At 36.1% G+C, this 22122-nt stretch overlaps 1 protein-coding gene across 1 annotated transcript in view; it reads right to left on the minus strand.

Moving 5' to 3' along the window:
* ADGRV1 (adhesion G protein-coupled receptor V1) overlaps nucleotides 1-22122 on the minus strand; it is a 487139-nt gene that overhangs the window by 281294 nt on the left and 183723 nt on the right. The window contains exons 77-82 of the mRNA XM_036925534.2: nucleotides 19864-20271; nucleotides 14170-14354; nucleotides 9428-9677; nucleotides 8763-8902; nucleotides 7436-7596; nucleotides 259-359 (exon numbers count right to left, since the gene is read on the minus strand). Coding sequence (XP_036781429.2) covers nucleotides 259-359; nucleotides 7436-7596; nucleotides 8763-8902; nucleotides 9428-9677; nucleotides 14170-14354; nucleotides 19864-20271 — 1245 coding nt within the window. The remainder of the gene's footprint in view (nucleotides 1-258; nucleotides 360-7435; nucleotides 7597-8762; nucleotides 8903-9427; nucleotides 9678-14169; nucleotides 14355-19863; nucleotides 20272-22122) is intronic.

The following is a 22122-nucleotide window of genomic DNA, read 5'->3' on the forward strand; positions in this document are numbered from 1 at the left end:
TAATCAGCAGCTATTTTCTTATAAGTGATGATATTGAGGTACTTCTCTGTGGAAAGAAGTTAACAAAATACACTTTTTTAGGCCTGAATCTCTCATCTCCTTTTACCTCCCTCATACCCCATCCTTTTCTACTACAAAATTAAACAAGCTTCTCTTAACTAGGTTGAGATCCAACTTTACTTATACATTCAGTTCAAGGATCATAGAAGAGGAAACATGAAAATCTTATGAAAGTCAGAAATTCCAGAGCTCTCCTACCTGTGTACCTAAGCTGGCTGCCATCATGTGAGTCAGAAGTTTAGCTGCAAACATGGCATATCTGGCACAGAAGATATGGGAAAGAACAGCCAGGCAAAAACCTGTAGGAACAAAAAAGTCCACGTGTGGTTTTATGATCCATGAACAAACAATAGCAAAGGGAAAATCTTTGGAACGGTTAAAATCCTAACTGTAGTCTGCCTATGCTGCAGAGCACAGTATCTCTGGGAAAGATTATGTTGCAATTTTAACCTATTTCATTTTACATGATATATAAAATCTTCACGGTTATCAATTAAGCCCAAGGATAGCTTCATCTTACAAATATCTACCTGTTCATTCTCATAGGAAAAATAAAGCACAAATTAAGCACATTAGTAATTTCACAAAGCTTTTGGTTTTGTTTCCATTAGATGAGTTTTACTGTTTAAGGAAAGAAATTCCAATCCAATCTTCTCTGAACAGGTGGCTTGGCTAAATAGTTGTTTAGGGAGGTGAATAGAATTTTTCAGCCATAAAATTGTGAATGGCACTACCAAAACTCAGGTTTGATAATTACCCCTTTTTATCTCCTAGGAACAGTTACGTAATTATAACAGTGGTAATTATGAATTCTGGTGCAACCTTATGCTCCTGGAAGCCAAAACCAGGAATAAAATGTATTATTTTCCCCCTGAATTGACTTTTAAACTGAATATCTACATTTCTACGTGGGATGAAGAAAATTACTGATTTTTAAGAAAAATCAACTTGTAATCTCCTATCTACACTATTTTACAGAGATACCTAAAACCTCAGCACTAACATACAAATCTTTTATCTTGCAACTAATATAAATTTCTTTTCATGCCATATTTTAACTGCAGTATATGCATATTTGTAAAATATTTCCTGGCTTTTAAATATCAAATGTGCTGCACTTTTCACTTAAGCGTTTTACTCCACTCTCATCCTCAACAGAGTTACTTTGTCTAAGAATTACCAAAACATAACAATTGGCATGTGTATACTGTTTTTCCATGTACTTTGCATGGATTAGCGCATTTCTCAATGCCTCATTGGCAAACAGGAGACACTGCATTTATTTAACATTTTGTTTTCTCATTATCTTCTCTGAAGTCATGGAACAAACTTGTAAAGTAAACCATATGTTGGCCTAAGTGGACTGGGCATCTGCAAAATGCCTGCATGGGGTCTATGACTAATCTTCTGTATAGAAATGCCTCTTATAAATGCTTCTGGGAAAAGCTTTCACTATGTTTAGATTTTAGCAAGTTAGACAAAGTTCCACAAAGGAAATGAAGTTTTGCATTGGTCAAAGCTTTTGGCCTAGAAATTTAGCCAAGAAATCTGGAGAAATCCTTTTTTAGTAAAGCTGCCAAGGGGTGTCTGAGACAGGTGTGTAGGTCCTGAGACTGCCTCCAAAATCTACCCACACACATACACAGTATAGCCAGAAATTGCAGAGTTGTACCTGATTTTGCACCTTTACTTAGGTTGTTTATAAACCATTGAAGCTGATGCTCTGAACTCATTAATAATACACTTTGAAATTCCTATGATGATCAAAGTTAGCTTAAACTCAAGATTTGAGTGTGTGTGTGTATGTGTGTGTGTGTGTGAGAGAGAGAGAGAGAGAGAGAGAGAGAGAGAGAGAGAGAGAGAGAGAGAGAGAGAGAATGTGTGTGTGTGTAATATACTGACTTAAAAGCAGCCCTTGCAAGTTTTTTCCAATATAGGCCTCATGATCACAAATACGTACTTTATTGTAAGTTACTGTGGTAGGTGATAACGGTGTGAGGCAAGGGGATTAGTGTTGGGCAAAGGAGAACTACAGAAGCCAAATGTTTTTTCAGTCCACAAAAAGAGGTTTTTCACAGCCTTTTCCCTTAACTTAGTAATTCTCTATTATATGCTTATTTCATGATACAAATTTAGTCCAGTTATACTTCACCAACTCAAGAATATTTAATTAAGTAGATAAGCGTCAATTAAAATGCTACCATAACACCTGGTGGCAGTCCAGGATTCAAAACCAGTGGCAGTAAAATGGGCTGGAACCTATTAGCCTATAACTGTAATATATGATGGTTAATTTCATACTATAAATAGGTAAATCAAAAGTTACCCAATGTTATAGCTATAAATAGCATGCTTCTTAAAAATACAGTATAACAATTCAAGTATTAGCTAAAAAAGTGTAAACAGTTTTTTTTAAATTGATTTTTTGGCAATTATGTGGAAAAAAACAAGCAACTAATTGAGTAATTTTCCTTAGCCGTATGTAGGTTATAGACTCAGTTGGAAAAGAGAAAGTAATTAGTTCACTAACACAAAGGACTTTTCTGTAAGATTAGAAAATGAAAGGTAAATTATCTTTAATAAAGTAACACTGACAATCTTTGATTTAGGTAAGAAAAACTCTAAAGAACAGCTAAATTCTTTTGCTATTAAACTGGACCAAAGATCTTCTTATCTAACTATACAATATTTAAATGTTTGTATGTATAATATTTGTATATGAATATGCATGTCAAGTAAACATCTCTATTGTTCAGCACCCCCTAAGGATGGGATTCACTTTCCAAATTACTGAAGTATATATATCCTTCCACAAACCAAATATTAGTACTCTTTCCCATGACATCTTCAAAGTATTTACTTGAATTTTGTATCCATGTATTTATATGCCTTCTCTACAGATAAACCTAAGCAAAACCGAATGATCACTACATTAATAAACCTGCTATTAGTGTCAGCTTAGTTTTTTTCTATTTTCCTACCTAATGCTTAGCTGTAATTGTCACTTTTTCTACTTTTTATAGCTAATCTCTCTACTGACTCACATATTCCTGCAGCTCTCTCTTCAGCACAATGCCTCCTGTTTACTGCTACTAATAAGCCAAGCGCAGAAAAACAGAATTATTAAGTCTGAAAAAGTACAACAGGTTGACCAGAAGTCAATCTGAAACACTTTAGAATATACAGTTTCTGTGTTTCAGGGGAAAGGGTTATTCCAGAAGGATGTGGTTGTCAGGTGACCAGCCTCCAGATAATCAGGGTATTAAACCTGAGAGGTTCAATATAATAGCCAGTAGTTATCTGTAGCTATTTAAATGTTAACAGAATTAAATAGAATTAAAAATTCAGTTCCTCAATTGTACCAGCCATATTTCAAGGCCCAATAATGGGGCCAGTGGCTGCCATACTGGACAGTGTAGAACATTCCCACTGTCACAGAAAGATCTGTTGGAGAGTGTGGTGTTAAACTCTCACAAGTGAGAGCCAGAAAGAGTACATTACATTTCAGAAGAATTTTCTATTAAACATGGACAAAGTGACGTGGTTTGAGACTTCAATGTCTGAACTTGATTTACGCAGCTCCAAGTGCATCTTGTTACAGGAGGAGGTCAGATCAACACTGTGTATTTATCAATTTAACAAGTAGCTACTGAAAAACTACTATATACCAGAGGGTTGTGTTGGGCAGTGGAGACACAATGTTCAAAAAAGTGACTTGCTCTCCTCCTGCTTGTCTGTGTTTCTATCTGTATCTTCTCCCAGAGACAGACTGGTTTATGAAAGGTCATGAAACACAATTCTGGTCAAAGAGGTGTGCGGGAAAACATTCTGGGCGGTTTTCAGGAGAGTTTCATTGCTCTTAAAACATGATCCAAATAAGTGTTTTTGCCCTTGGCAAGCCCAGACATTATTGTGTGACGCTTACAGCTGCTGTAGCCAGCTTAAGGCCATGTAGGGGCAAGACTGAGAAAATAAAACAAAATCTTTGAGAAGAGCAAAACAGAAACATGAGAAGAGGCTGGGCCCCTGATGACAGCACTGAGGTACTGAATTAATCAACCCTGGGACTAAATCTGCTTATTTAAGACATTTAAGTTGTCCAAGCTGATCTTAAATAATACACCTGTATGTACACAGCTAGAGAAATCCCACATATTTATAGCATGTCAGAATTAAAACTAAGCTCCTTGTCTTACCACCCACAGTTATCCCTTCAAATTGCTTTAAGTTCTTACACAATATTCCTCTTATGAGTAACTTCCCATTTGATAGTCAGAATGAAGTTGTTTGATATAACCCTTCCCATAATCATAATGGCTAACTTAGAACAATTAGAGTGAATATGAACTTGATAGTTTTGGAAGAATTTAACACAAAAATTTTAAATATTCCTTATTTTAAAAAATAATTTTAAATGAACGGGTGGGATCTGGTAAAGGGATAAAGTATTGTTTTTCCTCTGAAAAAACTGCAAGAATCTCCACTTGTAAAATTTAAAATGAACAACTAGAATGTTCTTGCAGCTTAATAAACCTTGAACAGAAGAATAAGTATGCTTCAAAGGCCTTTGCATTGTGTTGATTTACTTATCCTGCAAGTCTTATTATTTAGCAATTTAGACAATTATTTCCTGTTACTTAACTGTAAAATTGGCATTTACACACTTGGTAATCTATAAATAAAACCATTAGCCATTTTAAAGCGAAAGCTTTAGTTTAACTAATTTGTTTTCTCTACTCTAAGAGAACTAAAAGGATTTCTTCACCGTAAGGAAACAAAGAACCAATGAGATAAATGTAAGGTCTGTAGTCCATATATAATCTCAACTTAAAGCACTACAGAGGAGTCTTTAAAGTGTATCAGATATCACCTGGTTCACATATTGTTATTAAACCTAAAATGGATTATGGATTGTTACAGGGTCTCGTTAAGATCACAGGGACACAGGAAATGTATTTAGAGACAAAACCAGATGATTCCAATCCAATAATCTCTCTTTGATAATACAACATCAACAGTTACAGGAATAGAGTAGGCCTCTTTGACCTTATCTCCCAAATAGTAATGTGTACCTCAAACCATGCTTAGGTTCCTTAATAACTGTACTGTAAAATCATGGCATTATCTGCTAAGGGTATTCTAAGCTGTATTTCTCCCAAGTCATCTTTGGAGTTCCATAATGTAATCACTAATGTGCATGCTTAGGTTTCACCGGTCTCTCTATCTTTCATAGCTTCGAGAGATAAACTTAGATTAATTTCTTGGAGTTTGGTAAACTGGCTTACAATTTTAAAAGCCACAAGCACAGACCCTCATCTTGCATCTTTCTAAGTTGAGGATAACTAAACTTTTTAACCTCTACACCCATTTCACACACTTTGATCATTTCAGTTATTCTGTAACCAGAACTCTGAACTAGAATTGGAACAGACACATTGTGTGTTTAAATCTATTCTGATTTAAACAAAAAAGTTTGATTCCTGTCTAATTATATGTCATCACACTACATGAAAAGAGCCAGTCAGACTGCTTCCAAATCCAGAGGCATATCTGGTGTGGCCTAATTGAAATTATAGAACGTATATTCAAGATACATGAAATTTTCTTCTCCAGTTCCTGGGGGCCCGTCAGAGAGATGGACAATTACCCTTCCCAGAAACTGAAACTGAGACACAAAGATGGGACTTTACATCTCCTGATCTACAGAAAATGCAATGTTCATTAACAATATGTCGTGGACAGAAGGGGAGAAAAATAAAAATTTCAAATATGACTCCAAGTCAAAAGCCATAAAACTAGATATTGATATTTAGGTGTCAATTATGAATACACGACCACATCTATGTAGCCTTTTCTAGAGTGAGCTGCAAAAAATATATATTACTAATTCTTCCAGGAAATATTTTAAAGTCCTGTTGCTTCTAACATCTGTCTTTAGTTTTTGAAGCTGTTTTTATGTTCAGTATTTAGAACAAGAAAGAGATTTTTGTGGTCATAGCAGCACTTGGCTTTATGTCTGTATGGAAATACTTGAAATGACATCTAGATTTTATTTCAACATTTTACTTTTTGGTTTTATTTCATCTATCTATGAATTTCTATAAACACATTAGCATTAAAGTAAGAAGGATATCTCCTAATTTTGGAACTCTGTGGACCTAGAAAATGCATTAAGCAAGAAATGTCATCCTTATGAAATATGTTATTAAGAATAAGAAATTATTAACTTTTGCTATTGAAACTAAGTTAGGTTCAAAAGTACCATACATTAAGGAAGAGGTCAAACTTTATAAAATAAAATTGTAGTTAAAGGATTTTAAGACCATGACAAAAAACAATATTTAATCGCTTGCTTCTACCTCCACAAAAATTTCCTAATAGATAAAGATTACTAGGGGGGACTGTTTGCACACCAAATAAAAAAGACATGAATTTTAATGATACATTTACAGACAAAACATCATAAAAGCAAGATATCAGAAATGTCTGGGCTAGTATATTTACCACACTGTTACATTAATATAATTTACAATCATATATTATAGGTAGGGAAATTGGGGAATACAGAAACTAAGTAATTTGCCCCAGGTCCCATGACTAGCCAATGGAAGAATGAGGATTCAAACCCAGGCAGTCTGGCTCCAAAGTTACCCTACATGCAGTTCTCTGTACAGCACATTGTACACAGGAACAGCTCTGGGCTGTATAAGATGAGTCAGGGCATGAGATGGGCAAGGATTGGGGGATAGGAATAGAGTTTAAGGAATCCTCAGATTCTCAACCATGTAACCATACAGCAAATAAGGATAATTCTACAGTTAATCAAAGTTAAGGTAGTTTTAGAGACATTAATGCAATTCAAGTTCCAATTCCTGCCAGAAATGAGGCCTAGGTGTGGAAGGTGAGACTATTTTTAACACAGTGGTTGAGCATATTTAGGGCTCCTAGGTTGTAGAATACAAATCAGCGGGGTAGGTTTGTTTTTTTTTTAATGAAAATACAAAATGCTTTGTGTATATTCTCTCACAAAACCCTGACATTCTACTGTGGAACCTGCCCTCTAAATTACGACACTATGAATTATATTCTTTCCTAGGCCTAACCCTAACCCGAATTCTATCATCTATCTTCTATTCCGCATTGTATTTTATAATCCAAGTTGGAACCATGTCTTGTTCTCTCCTCTATCCTCAGTAAGTTGGCCACTGTAAATAGCCATTGTATGAATTAATAAGACAATGGGAAAGTTAATTTTCTCCTAGGGCTGATGAATTACAGTATGTTTGCACCTTCCATATATAAAAAGACCATAGGAAAACAGACTTTCATTCTTATAAATACTTAAAGTTGTTGAGTCAAAAATGCTGCAACTGACCTGAGATACATATAAATCCAGAAGAGAAAAAGGCTTCATTGTATGAAGACAAGTTGTCAGTCTGGGCATAGACAGCATACACGGACATGTATGAACAGGTACATTCCACGTAGTCTGAAGTGTCCACAACCACTTTGCAAAACTGACTGTCAGACAACCAGCTAGGGCAAAAAAACAGTCGTTGGTACTCTTCTTTCATCAATACTTAAGGTACTGAGATAGCTTTAAAAAATAATAATAAGTTACTGAACCTCATCTTCTTGGAGTTTTGGAGCCACTTATATTACGTAAACGTTCCTCAGGGTTCTTTATAAAGTGTTTCCTTCTGTAAGTCTGGCTTTCAACACAAATATTTTGTCACAATTATAGCAAATAGAGCATCATGTGCAGAGCCTTCTGCTCGTTCCTGAGAGACGGCTGCTTGAGCCTCTTCCCTTTTGGTGCCTCTTGATTCCCTTACCTTTCTAAGGACGTAAAACTTCTTAATCCCAACTACAGATTCAAGCTTGAAACATTCATTACAAATTATATATTGAGGATTAAAGAGCATCTATATATTAGGTTTATGATCTGTCATCAGATTTAGAATTTCAACTGAAAAAATTTTTTTTTTTTTGCAAAAAAAGAAAGAGACTAACCAGGATTTTGTTGTTTGAAGGACAGCTGGTTATCCAACTAAATCATTAAATCAATTTAGAATTTTAGTTTGTGCAGGTGTAAGTCAGTAATAAACAGATCTAGCGACTGATTTGGACCCTAGACCTGCTGGGCCAGCAATGCCTGACCCTAAAGCACAGACTGAGCTCCAAGTGACAGAGCTACTAAGGAACTTGAGGCCTTAGTCCACAGAGATTCAAAGAAAGAACTGTTCTCTTTTCCCCATTCCCGTACATTGCTTTAATCCTAGAATGTACTCCAAGCCATATGTGGACTAGAACTATAAATCCTGCTAATCCCTCATAGAGCATCAGATCCTGAGCCACAAGCCCAGATGGAAAAGGAAAATAATTTCCCTTACTGCCCAGTAAATTAACCACTAACCATAGGAAAGTTGTCTAATTGAGTAGAAGTCATGTTTAATTCCATGAAAACAGTAATAATTAAGAAAGATGAATGTGTTAGAGACTTAAATCATCGGGTCGCATCTGCCACCTACAATGCTAGACCATTTCCTATGCAGTTTTGTCTTATTTATTATAGAGGTTATTCTCCATCTAAAGTCTCACCTGAGGCAGCCATCTATGCTCAGTACAAAAACACTGGGCTTTCAGTGGTCCTACAATAAGGAAGAACCAAATCCTGATTTTAAAGAATTATTAGTAAGTACCTTGCAGCAGCCTGATTCCAAAGGAGACACAAAGACGTCTGGGGAACAATTCTAGGCTTGGCAGCATAAATCCTGTACAGAACCTCATTGTTGTCAGTCAGGGATGGTGAACTCTGACCCTCCACACTGAAAGATAATACCTGTAATGCCAAAAAGAACAGAAAATTTAATGATATTGTCAACATCATGTGACTGAATCTCCCATTCTGAATTTTGATTCATTTTTCTCATCACTTTAGTCACTTGCTTTAGTTACTGCCAGGATTTAGTTAGCTTACTTACAAATGTGGAGAATCTGATCTTTCATTGCAAACATTCTACCTCCACGTCAGTTACTAAGCAGTCGTCATGGGACAACACTCACTTTATAAATGTCTGACTTCACCAAGAGAGGGGTACATAATAGTATGGTATAAATTAAAGCTCTATTTTGTACTTTTCCCAATTTGATACATTATACTCAATAGAACAGAAAGGAAATTATTTCCAAGTAGTTTTGAGACTAAACATTCTAAAAATAGTTCAAAAAGATGGGACATTTCACAGTTAGCTCACCATGTGTAGCATTTAATTACCACAGATCCGAGCAAGCAAATGCATTCTGAGAAGTGTGTCTGCTGAGGAAAAATCAGATTCCAAACATAATTCTTCAAATGAAAGATTACCTTATTTTTCAGGGCATGAAGACTGTTTCCGGTTAAAAACCACTGCTGGCTGCTATACTCTGTGAACTGGACTAATTCACATGCACTTTTCTCAGCTGTTATTCCTGCATCTGGAACATCCAATAACCTCTCTGGAATTCGAATATAATCACCTTCTTTACCTTCAAACTTGTGGCCATTGATCTGCTGCGGATACCAGCGAAGAGCCAGTATGGACAAATACGGGCAACTGTCAAGGATGGTCTTGCTTCTGTGACAAAAGGCACAGGCTCTGATAAAATGGAATGCATGTGCATACACATATCCACCTCTATTTACTAAAGTCATTACACTGCAGCTCTGTCCTTTATGTACAACCGTGACACCCGCAAACCAGAAGCAGAAAGGACAATATGCTTTCAGTTACTTTGTGGTTAACTGCCATGATTTTTTGCACAACGTTTTTTGCATCCTCTGCCCAAGCCCACTTGTCACCTGAAACATGTGGACTTTTGAAAGCTGTTTCACTGATGTCAGATGTAATCAGTGGCTATAAAATATACTTTCCTGTGTCAGTAGTATCAGCACTGATGGAACAGGCTGAAGAAAGGGCACACCAATAAAGAGAAACCCTCATCTCTATCTGAGAATTTACCATAAACCTGATAGATCCAGAACCATGTATTCTTCAAGAGTTTACTTCACCCTTTTTGAACCTTTCAGAGCATTTAGAATTCAACCATGTAACTAGTTAAGAGAAACATCCCTAAACGGTGATCTTTATCCATTCAACAATTCTAGTTTTGAGCATCTCCTAGGCATAAGGTCCTGTACTCAGTGTAATTGCTTCCAAACCTCAGTGTGTGTTGAAATCACTTGGAAGCTTGTTTTAAAATATAGATTTCTAGATAACACCATGGACTTAATAAATCAAAATCTTTGCCTGAGGAGGAGGCTAGGGGTTTTATAAATCTCTATTTTTTTTTAACCAGTTCGCTAAAGAATGTGACAGTCTTGTGTGTGTATCCATCGTGCTTGCAAACAGTGAGGAGATACAAAGATGAATCAGATCTGAAGCCTGCCTGAAAATGTTTGGAGAATATTAGGATAAAAATTAGGCATCAAATATTAAAAGTTTTATAGGTCACAACAGAGTATAATATTATATCATGGATCTAAATGATAGCCTGTCAAGACCTCTAACCTGGGAAATGGTACTGAGGATTTTAAAAGGAAGATTTGAGAAAGAAAAGAACAGGATAAGAATTAACTTTTCCCTCTAGCTATACACTGTCTCTCTCAAAAAAAAAAAAAATCACCTCTGTAACTTTAACCATATTTGAACTGGTGCCTTCAAATACCTCTCTCTAATCCAGTGATTCACCCAGGCTCTAAACCTCTGAGTCCAAGCCGTATGAGACACCTGGACCTCCCAAACAGCTCACCAGAACCTCATCTCTTAATCTCCCCACCCAGCCTCCCACACCTTCACTTTCAGCTAAAAGCTGCCACAGTAGACTCCCCTCCCCCACAACCAGGTGCAGTGTGACTGAGACCAGTGAACCTCAGCCACATGGCTACACACCCCTTACCCACCCTCCCTAGAATCTACTGAGATTTAGCCCTTTGGTGCCATCATGAACCCCCATGACCTTGGCATACTGAGACCTGCATAACATGCAGTGACTCCACCCAGCCTTGACACAAGTATGCCAAATTCCTGGCCTCGCTTACCTGCTGATGACTACCCTCTTCCTGTCACTTTAATGCCCTATATCCATGCCCTTCCACTGCGCTCAGTCTGCCCAATCCCACAGTCTGCTTTACACCCAGGCTGAAGTAAGGGTGGAGGTGAAACATATTCACGTGTAGATAGGCACCACCACAAATCCATCTGCCAGGACCAACCTCAGCCAGCCCAATATCACTTGACATTGTTTTCACCTGGCTTCCCAGTGACTGTTCTAGACTCCATTATTCTCCTGCTCAGTTATCCCTGCTCAGTTCTCAAACCCTTCCCTCTCAGTAGATGCCCATGAGTACTGCTTAGGACAATGTATGAATAATGTATTTTCAGAATGGTGTAAAAAAACTAGTCTTGATCTCTCTTACTTTCTATGTTCAATCTATCACCCATGTTAATTCTATCACCTAATTATTTTCAAGGTACCACCCTCCCTGCCTCAATTTCAGCCCTCATCTTCTCTTACCCGAACAATTATCCCCTATGCAGCATTGTTTCTTGATTTACCCTATTCTTTAATCCTTAACACTTTGATCAACATGATGCCTCTAAAATCCTAAGTTTGACACTTTCTCACACACACACACACACACACACACACACACACACCCTACATAGCTTATTCTATGTTCAGACTTTAAAGGCCAACGATCTTGCCAACTCATCTCCCCAAGTGTACCATGCTATTCTTGCATGACTGTCACTGCACATGCTATACAATGATGTTTCCTCTTCCTGGATAACTCAGAAGTAAAGGTAAGTCTATGGAGAGGAAGTACACAGCAGAAAACATACTGATTCATTTATTCATTCTGTTCTGTCATTATATCATAACTATTGAGAATCTATCATGTATCAGATACTGTTCTAGGCCCTACAAATATATCAGGTAAAAAGACAGACAACACATTTTGGGTATATTATACTTTCTTGAGTTCTCACTAGGCCTTTCAGGGCCCAGAGATAGGAACCAACATTCTCAGTAGGGTAGATGGTTCACACCTGAGAAAATCTTGATATCCTAGTGATCTTGCAAAAATACGGAAAAACAGATATGAAGAACCAGAACTATGAAGAATGCAAAGCTTTGAGTAATTTGACTTCATTGGCCAGCATAGTTGAATACAATCCAAGAGGAAAAAACAATACAGAATATTTCTTAACTACACACACACACACACACACACACACACACACACACACACACACACACACACACACACACACACTGTAGCCTCCAGTGCAAACTTGAAGAAATGATGCATCTCAGAAGTTTCTGAGGACATTAGAGACATTGTGCGAGGCACTGAGGAGCTTATTCACTGTGCTCAGAAGGACACTTAGGAGCAGTGGTGAGGCCTGGAGGGGGCCCCCCTGACAGGGAAGGCAGAGCTTTTCAGATGCTTTGCTGATGCTCCTTGTTAAGGAAACCTCAGTTCCTGGGACTCACTCATCAGGGTTAAAAGAAGAGTACAGTAAGGGGATGCTGGTTCTGCTCCTTAACCTCGAGTCACACCCTGGCACGGACCTGGGATGAAAGGCGGGGAATACTTTGCAGCTACAGGGCTGGGAGAGGAGACTTTGTTACAAAGCAAGTGGTTCCAACCTTGTCTGACCAAGGGCATGGTGGTCTGCAGAGGCTGTGGAGTCGAGCAGGCCCGGGATGGAGGCCTCACCTGGACTAATCAATCATGGGACCCCTGGCAAGCTGTGCAAACCTCAGTTTCTACATCTGTAAAGAGGAATAATAAAAGCCCTAACCCTACCCTTGAACCGCTACTTGAAATGATCTTTCACAAGGATAAAATATGTACAACTTTTAGTAAGGATTAGGTTGAACCATATGAATTTTCCAAAATATCATACTGTTTTTACCTACAAAAAAAAGGGCAAATGAAATGATTCAATCTAATACAGTGTGAGGACTACAGCAGAGGTACAGTTAGTAACAACTATTATTATATTTCTTTGATCTCTCTAATTACCCTTATATAGCTAGACTATCTCTTTGAACTGCATGAGTCTTGCAATCTACAAACTAAAGTTAAACGTTTTACATATTCAAACAATATTTTAATTAACCTGCCAGAGTTCATAATGTCATCAAGAAACAGAGATGACTTAAGTTATATCAGATTTTAAAATACAGTCTTCAAAATATCTCTGAATTTCAGTGTGACTTAGTATTGATGAAGGAATTCATCAATAATAATAAACTTTATAGAGATTTACATAAACACTTTTAATCAGGCATATCCCATTTAATAGTAGTCATTGCTTTTTAAATAACATATATTAATACTCTGAAAGAATTGGAAGAAAAAATCTCAATTTCCAACCGTGTTCTATTATCAGCCATTTTACATAAAATCAAATAGGAATAAAACATTTTTAGGTCTTTGGACTACAATGATCCAATTTACTTTAGGAAATGTAATTTAAAACACCATGACTTCTGAAGAATATTAATATACAGTCATCAAATGTAAGTAGTTAACAATGAACATGAGCTCTATTTTATTTTTCCCTTTTCTTCTTGTTTGCTTTCTGCCATGAAACTCCAGTCATGTAACAACTCGTCTAAAGTTCAAAAACATTCAGAGAAATGCCTCCAAGTGGGTGAACTGATCCACAAATCCAGGGGGAGAACAACGAACCATGTCTAAAACATCAAAACAGCCTATCAAAACATGCCTAAAAGTTGGAATCACCTTCATTGTTTTTTCTATTCAGAATGTATCTTTTACTCATTATAAGTAAGAGTGACCAATAAGACTTTTTATTTTTTGAAGACCTTTCAAAATCAGAACAACTTACTGGTGACAGTATAAATTAATTTTTCTTGATATAGTTGCTATGTTTTCTTCAAATAGTTAACTGCATTTGCCCACTAGGTAGAATGGATTGACGGTGTAGTCCTTAGTTACATCATCTAAATGTCAATTTGCATTCCATATGACTTTATAATAAACTGAAGGAATCCATGTAAGGTACTTCAGTGATATTAAAGGATACTTACTTTTCACCAGGAGAGCCACAGGTAATGTCAGTCAGCAGAGAAAAGGCAAAATTCTCAGTCACTTCGGTAAAGTGACTGAATCCCCTTGTGTCCTTGCGCTTTGGGTTAACAAGAGCACAAAGAATCTCATACAAAAGATTTCGGCTTTCAATGCTGAATGCTTGTTTTTTTCCTTCAACAGTTATCTGGAAAAAAATAACCCAAGTATAAAAACATATCTTCAAAAATAAATGCTTAAGTGACATGTATAATGTAACATGTTCTTTATTAAGTTACTAACATTACCAAAATAAGGATGAACCTATGAAGAACTTGAGAGAAACTGACATCAAACTTATACTTCAAGTACACTTGCCCTCAAAAAGAAAGCATAGATAATCATTTATTTAAAAAGGGAATAATCACCAAAGTATTTTCTATTTAATAACTAGATAAGTCCCAAAATGGTTGCCAGAATCACTTAATTTTAACAATTTAACGACATCATAAGCCAAAATTATTCTCACTTTTGTATCTATCCCATTTGACCAACAAATAAGGAAATAAATGCATTTGTCTATAAGAGAAGCAAGATTATTCATCTTTATCTGTTTTTCAATGAACAGAAGCACACAAAACACCACATATCACTAAATTTCTAAAACATCAAATGAGAAAATCCTTTTCCAACCAAAAGTAGCAAAGGGCTCCTGGCACTCTTGCCTTAATTGGTAAGTAAGAGGCTTCCTATCTGAAACGTCTGGGTTGTGTGTTGTTTGAGGGACAAAGAGAGCTAGAGGAAAAACAGCATTCATCAATTTTTTTTCTTGCCATAATAATAGGACCACATCTTTATTTTCTGAATAAACATGGGTTTGAACCTACCAACTTGTTATTCCACTAATCTGAGAAGCCCCTATTAGTTTTCCAAAATCCAAATTAGTCACCGCTTTTTCTATGAGTTCTACACTGTGCCCCCACCTGCCAACATACATGATCACTCTCTTTGTAACTGGCACAAATCTTTATTAATGAACTTAAGGTAACGAAATGATCTGTCTGCTACTCCTCCTAGTTGAGCTCATTGAGGAAACGGCTTATGATCCCCATGCTTTCTAAGCTGATAGCTTAGAAATATGCCAAGCTGATAGCTGAACTCAAGATCTAAGTTGATACGAGTAGTCATCTCAAAGTAAATGGGGAATAATCCACAGGGAAAAGATGATAAAAGGTAAATCAAAAAATTTTAATCAAATAACAATTACAGTGGAGACGGAATAGCCCATTTGGCTATTCACTCAAGTTCAGTACATTAAAAGGTAAATAAGTGCAAGAAATGACTCCAGAACTCAGAGAAAATGTAACAAACAGGACAAATCCATAAGATACATCAAGCATGTAAAGGAGCTGGTAGAAAAAGAAAACACAGTTCCTTGATAAGCAAAAGAAATACTTGTCTAAAAATGCTAAGCTTGCTTTACCAGAAAATTAGGAAGAAACACCACCAGATATATCTGGGTGATTTTTTAAAATATTATTTCAAAAGTTAAAAACTAATTCCTACCAGAAACTAGTTAGAAAAAAAATTACTAACATAGAAAAACAAAAATTCAGTTTGACATCAGCCTTTTTTGTAAATGGGATGTCAGGAGCCAGCAGAGCAATGAATGAAGTTTTAAGAATTAAAGGTTGTGATCCAAGAATTCTAAAGCCACCCAACATTTCATTCATATTCAAGGGCATTAGAAAGTTTCTTTAGTAAAGCACACACACAAAAATAAAACAAAAAGACTATTTATTTATATAATCCTTGGTTTGTACGGGCGCTGTTCTCAGCATGGCATTAACTTCTCTAATTCGCACCAACAGTCCTGTGAGGGAGAAGCTAATGTCATTTTGTTTTGTATTCCAGAGCAGGAAACTGACGCCGAAAGAAGATGCCTAATTCATCTAAGGGCAGGGAGATGCTCAATGGCCAAGTGCAGGTGTGAATGACAGCCACCCTACCCTGACTCCAAACATTCTCCCACTTTCTTATCCTAAAATAACAGCACAGATTGACTGAGTTTTGGCAGACAAGTCAGTCAAAATTATTACAAGCATGAAATATAAAACCAGGCAAGAAAATATAGAGCTACATCTAAATCTGTTAGAATGACTACAATAAAAACTAATTTTTGAAATATAAGGATATATAGTATTAAAAAATATGATAAAAATATTCTGGCTTTAAAAATCCATTTACATAAACAACAATAAAAGAACCTCTAAAAAGATCAAAATTGGCTTAAGAGAAAGTAGAAAATCTGAATTGACCATGGGGAAAAATATTTTTAAGCTGTCAGGAGGGAAAACAAAAATGGGGACTTTCGTCAGGGGTGGGGAGGAGGAGTCTATCAAATTTTCACAGAACAAATTATTCCTGTGCCCTTTCAAGTGTGCCAATACCCAAATGTAGAGGCAAGGTGTCTTGACTCAGGTTTCACTGACGTGAAAACCAAAACCCAATGAAATTTAAAATTTGCATATCAAATCCAACAGTCTTAAAAGAATGATACTATTATTAAGGCATCTGACAGCATTTTAATAATTTTCACTGCACCCTGTCTAGGAAAATCAAGAGATAGATTATTATGTCATAGCAACAATTTGCCCAAAGCCAAAGCTGGATTTTCTCCTGAAAATCTTTACAGTGAGTCATTTAAAGCTGTTGCTTTTTTTTAGCATAGTATTTGTTTCTTCTCAACATAAATAGTTACATTTCTAGGGAGTTTAATAATAGTACCTCAGATTTACTGAGCTCCTCCTATAAAGAAACATATAGTATAGAGTAGATTCTGTTTCAAACAAGTTAAAATCTGGGGGAAAATAAAATAGGAAGCAATTTCACTTAAAAACACAAGACCTTATAGAATGAAGTTCTATCTAGTACTTGAAAATTCTATTCTTTAGTTCTGAATTTGAGGATATCTTAGAGTATTATTTTAAGTACATTTAGGATATATAGATGCTTGCCAGATAAAATATAGGTGACTCTATTTGAATTTCAGTTAAGCAACCAAAAATTGTTTGATATAAGTATGTCCCAAATAGTGCATGCAGATAAAATATTTTTAAATAGATATACTTACACTAAAAAATGTATTCATTGATTATCTGAAATTAAAAGTTAACTAGGCATCCTGTATTTGTTAAAATTTCAGCTGTACTGTATGTGACTATGTACATTTTCAGTACCAATTTCATTCCTGTCTTATCCTCACTAGAAATGTTTAAAATATGATTTTTTTACATTTATGGATATATACTCAGGCCCCTCTTAATGGCTATTATTTTTATCAATTATCATAAGTAACATTCTAGTTATACATGTTCCTCATACCCATTAGTTGTCTTTTTTTCTTACTTGTTTCCCCAGTTTTACTGAGATATAACTGACATATAAGCATTAGTTGTCTTTTGATTTTGCTTGTGGTATATGCAAAGAGAAATTCTGGGTAAGCTGTTTGTAGTTGGGTTTGTGGATTATTTCCTTTATGACCTTTGGGTATGCTTTTTGAAGACTTTCCCCATTTCAAACTTACATATTAAAAATGATTCATCCATGTTTTCTGCTAGTATTTTCATGTTTTCAGTTTTACAGCTAATCTCGGATCTGTCTGAGATTTATCTGGGAGTAGGATTTAGGCTAGGGATCCAGCTCTATTTTTCCTTCAAATGGTTAAATCAGCTGTATCAACACCATTTACAGATAATAATTTTGACCCATTGATCTGAAATGTCACCTTTATCATTTTACATGTGCTTGCATTTATTTCTGCACTTTCTGTTCTGTTCCACTGATCTGAATGCCCATGCCTGCATTGCACCTGTGCCACCCTGTTTTAATCACTGCAACTTTGTAATATATCTTCATATTTGGTTGGTCCCTATCATTTTTCTTCTTTTTCAAAAAATATTTGCCCATTCTCTCATGTGTATTCTTATGGGTGAACTACAGTATTACTTTTGTCCAGGTTAAAAACATCCAAGAGTAACTTAATGATATTTTGGTAGGGATTATATTGCATTTATAGGTTAATGTACAAACTGTTGTCTCTATGATATTGAGTCTTCCTATTGTTGAACAAGATATAGATTTCTATTTATTTAAGTCTTTTATAATATTCAGAATTTCCCACTTTTCTTCATGTAATACACATGATATATAATATATATAACATACAATTACTGAATAATAAGTCAGTTATTCAAATCACCAGATTTCAGTACTGATATACATATAAATACAGTATTACAGAAGATAATATGCTATAACATTAAAAAGTTTTAGTAACAATAACATGATTTGAAAATAATCAGAGCAAAGGCAGCTTCATTTGGAATATAATTCTTTAAAGAACTCATATAATTGTCTATTTGAATTTGTAATATTTTCTAACACTGAGGAAATATTTTCTTCCTCTAATAATCCCCAGGTTATTTCATATAGATTAATATATGAGAAAAAATTATGCTGTTTGCCTACAGTTACTCAAAGAAGTTAATTACATTTTTCCATAGGAGCTTCTTTCATGATTCAGTTTCATTATTCATGATAGATGCAATCTATCATACACAAAACAATCAAGATACACTACTTGACAACTGTAATTAAATAAGGGTGACTCTTTTACCAAAAAAATGTAGCCCTTTCTATAACACAATGAGGGGTAAAATAGTGGCATAATGTCCTTATATCTTCTCTAGATCATATGAAATGGTCTTCTCTTTTCTAAAATGTAGTTACTATACATTATCTACCTTTTCATGGCCAAAATCAACTCGTTATGGTCCTATGCCATTTCATCATTATAAATTTTAAGTTAGAATATTTCCCAGAGGAAATTCTCATCTCTAGTACTTTGTCTGAACAAAATAGCAGGCACTTCTCTTTGCTGTACCAGCTATTTGGCAAGGCCTCCTCTTCTTGTCTGTGTACTTTATAATTTTTTGCTCTTCAGACATTGGATTTTAAGAGATACCAAAAGAAATAAAATAGGCATGACAATCTAAAACCCCACTGTAAACATTTTAAGTATTTAAAGATCACTGAGTAAGAAAGTTTATATAAACACATGCATGCATTTTGTATATTTGTACATATTTATAAGAAATATCATAACAAGTCCCCAACAGCCCCACAAGAGTCATTTCTTTAGTAATAATTCTTTTAAGTACATTTCATTTATATCCTTAGGACCATTTATCTCCACTTAGTTTCATCATTTGCAGAAGTGCAAATAAATAAATTGGTTTAAAGTAAAACCTGTTTGGTAAAAGTCCACACCAGTTTGAATGCCTGATATGACCTGGTCATCCCTGAGTTCTCTCCTGTGAAAGTTTTCAGTGCCCTGGGGGAGCAAGGGCCAAGGAGGGCCATGTTCAATGGCATTTAAGCCAGAAGAACTATGTCATCTCGTCCAAAACACTTGAGATGCAATATCAAAAGATATTCATCCAGCTTCTGGAGAATCAAGTTTAAGATTAAAGCTTCCAAACAGGCATCAGTCACATCCAAGCAAAAGTACGATGTCAGATGTGATCAATTCTGTTGTTAAGTTCAGAAATTTTCCTTTCTCATAATTCCTAACTGACATTATAACTGTTACGTGGTTCTTAGTTTTTTAATTTATGAAATTAAACCAACTGCTCACACTTGCGAGGACTCCTTACCTTGTCTATTAAGTGCATCACAGCACCGAGCTGTTCCTCCGTGTTCTCCACAGCCACTTTCGTGCTGATGCTGTGGAGCACTCTGCTGAGAATGTCCCCATCCAGGGGCTGCTGCAACTGATCCGCAAGCCCCCAAAAGGCCTGCGAATCTGCGTCGGAGACGAGAGTGACGTTGGCAGTCCCGTACACTTTATCAATCATGGCACCACCTTTTGGGTCAAAAAGCATAATCTGGAAGCGTTTAGGAAATGGATTTAAAGATCCTGCCTCTGGCGTTAGGATAACATCCAATAAGGTGTTTCTCTGGCCAGATTCAAAGACCAATGTACCTTCAGTTCTCACAAAATCCTTCCCAGAAAGAGCTGGAGATATGACAGTACGACCAATTCTTTCGGCACTCCTCAACTCCTAGAATCAAACAGTACCACAGTTGTGAAATTACACCATCTCTGATCTTGTCCTAAACAAATTCTTATTTCTCAAACAAATTCTATTTCTTCTAAATAAACTGACGGGCCATAACATTACTCCTGGGGTATTACAAAATGTGGGGTTTTGTACTTTTTCTTAAAATAGTGAGATAAATACACACTATACAGTGATTAGAAAAGATAGAGGCCTAAAAACAAAATTTGTCAAAGACAAATACCAAACGGTTTTACTTGTATGTGAAATCTACAAGCAAAACAGAAAGAGACTCATGAACACAGAGAAGAAACTGGTGGTTGCCACAGAGGAGGGAGGTGGGGTGATGGGTGAAATAGGTAAAAGGGATAAAGAGGAACAAAGCTCCAATTATAAATTAAATAAGTCACAGAGACGAAAAGCACAGCATGTGGAATATAGCCAGTGGGAATACTGTAATAACCTTGTATGGCAAAAGATGGCAACTACACTTATCATAGTGAGCATGTCATAATGTATAGAACTGTTGAATCACTGCTGTATACCTGAAACCAGTACAATTTGTAGATCAACTGTACTTCAGTAGAACAAGAAAATTAGAAATGTCTCTATTGCCTCACAGAATTCCTTCAATTGTGAACATGCTAAAAATTGTGCTTACATAACACAGGCTGCATAATGGAAGCATGGAGAAATAGAGGGAATATTTACATTTTAGTTCTCACCAAGAAATTTTGGGGATATGGAGTTTGGAGGAATAAAGAGTAGGCAGAGGAGAGAAAGGAGGAAGCAGAAGAGAGTGATCTCTTTTTTTTATACTTAGATATAAAAATACTCAAAGGAATAAATGTCTGGAGCATATACCATAGTTTCTTCAAATTATGGTAATCACAAGTTATTTGTAAAGCATTATGATTTAGTCAAAGAAGAACCAAAGAAATGTACACTTACTACTGAGCCAACAAATCCTGAACACCTGCATTCATATTCTAGCAGAGAACATAGACAGGACAAAAATTATAGAATGAATAAAAAACTTCACATGAAGATGAATTCTCTGAATAAAAATAAAACTAGGTAAGGGAATGCAGGGTGACGGTCAGGGTATTATTTAAGATCACACTGGTCACGGAAGCTCTTGATATAGCATTTGAGCAGAGATCTTCGTGATGTAAGGGAACTGGCCACATAAGGATCTGGGGGGAAATATTCTAGGTAGAGGGAACAGCGATTACCAAGGGAACCACCTTAGAATATTAGAGGAAGAACCAGAAGGGTAGTAAGATTGGAAGAAGGATGAGAGTACAAGCTGCTGACGTCAGAGAGGTAGGTAGAGGTCAGATCATATACATCCATTATACAAAGTGTGGCAGGAAGACACTGGAGGATTCCAGCAGCAGAGCAACACATTTCATCTCATATTTCCATGAGTATTTCGGCTCTTGTGCATAGACAGGCTGCAGCTGGGAATGAGCATAGAGGCAGGGAGAAGAGAGAGTTTTCTGCACTAGTTCATGCAAAAAACAACAGTAGCTTGGAGTAGGGCTGTAAGAAGTACTCACAGTGGGAATGCGTTTTGACTGTACAGGCAGTAGGATCTCCTAGTTAATTCAAAGTTAGGGGGAGAATAAGGATAATGCTGAGCTATTTTGCCTGGATGAATGGTGGAAACTGGGGGAAATATTACTAAGGGAAAAATGGAGTTATTTATAATACATATTAAGCCTGAGATTCCTTTTAGATATTCAGATAAGGATATCAAAAAGGAGCAATCAGATATATGAGTCTGGATCAGGGGTGGTGAAGAGGCTTAGTGATAAAAACTCAGGAGTTTTCATTTTATAGATAACATTT

This window comes from Manis pentadactyla, chromosome 2 (genome assembly GCF_030020395.1).
Source record: "Manis pentadactyla isolate mManPen7 chromosome 2, mManPen7.hap1, whole genome shotgun sequence".
In the NCBI taxonomy this organism is placed as follows: Eukaryota; Metazoa; Chordata; class Mammalia; order Pholidota; family Manidae; genus Manis; species Manis pentadactyla.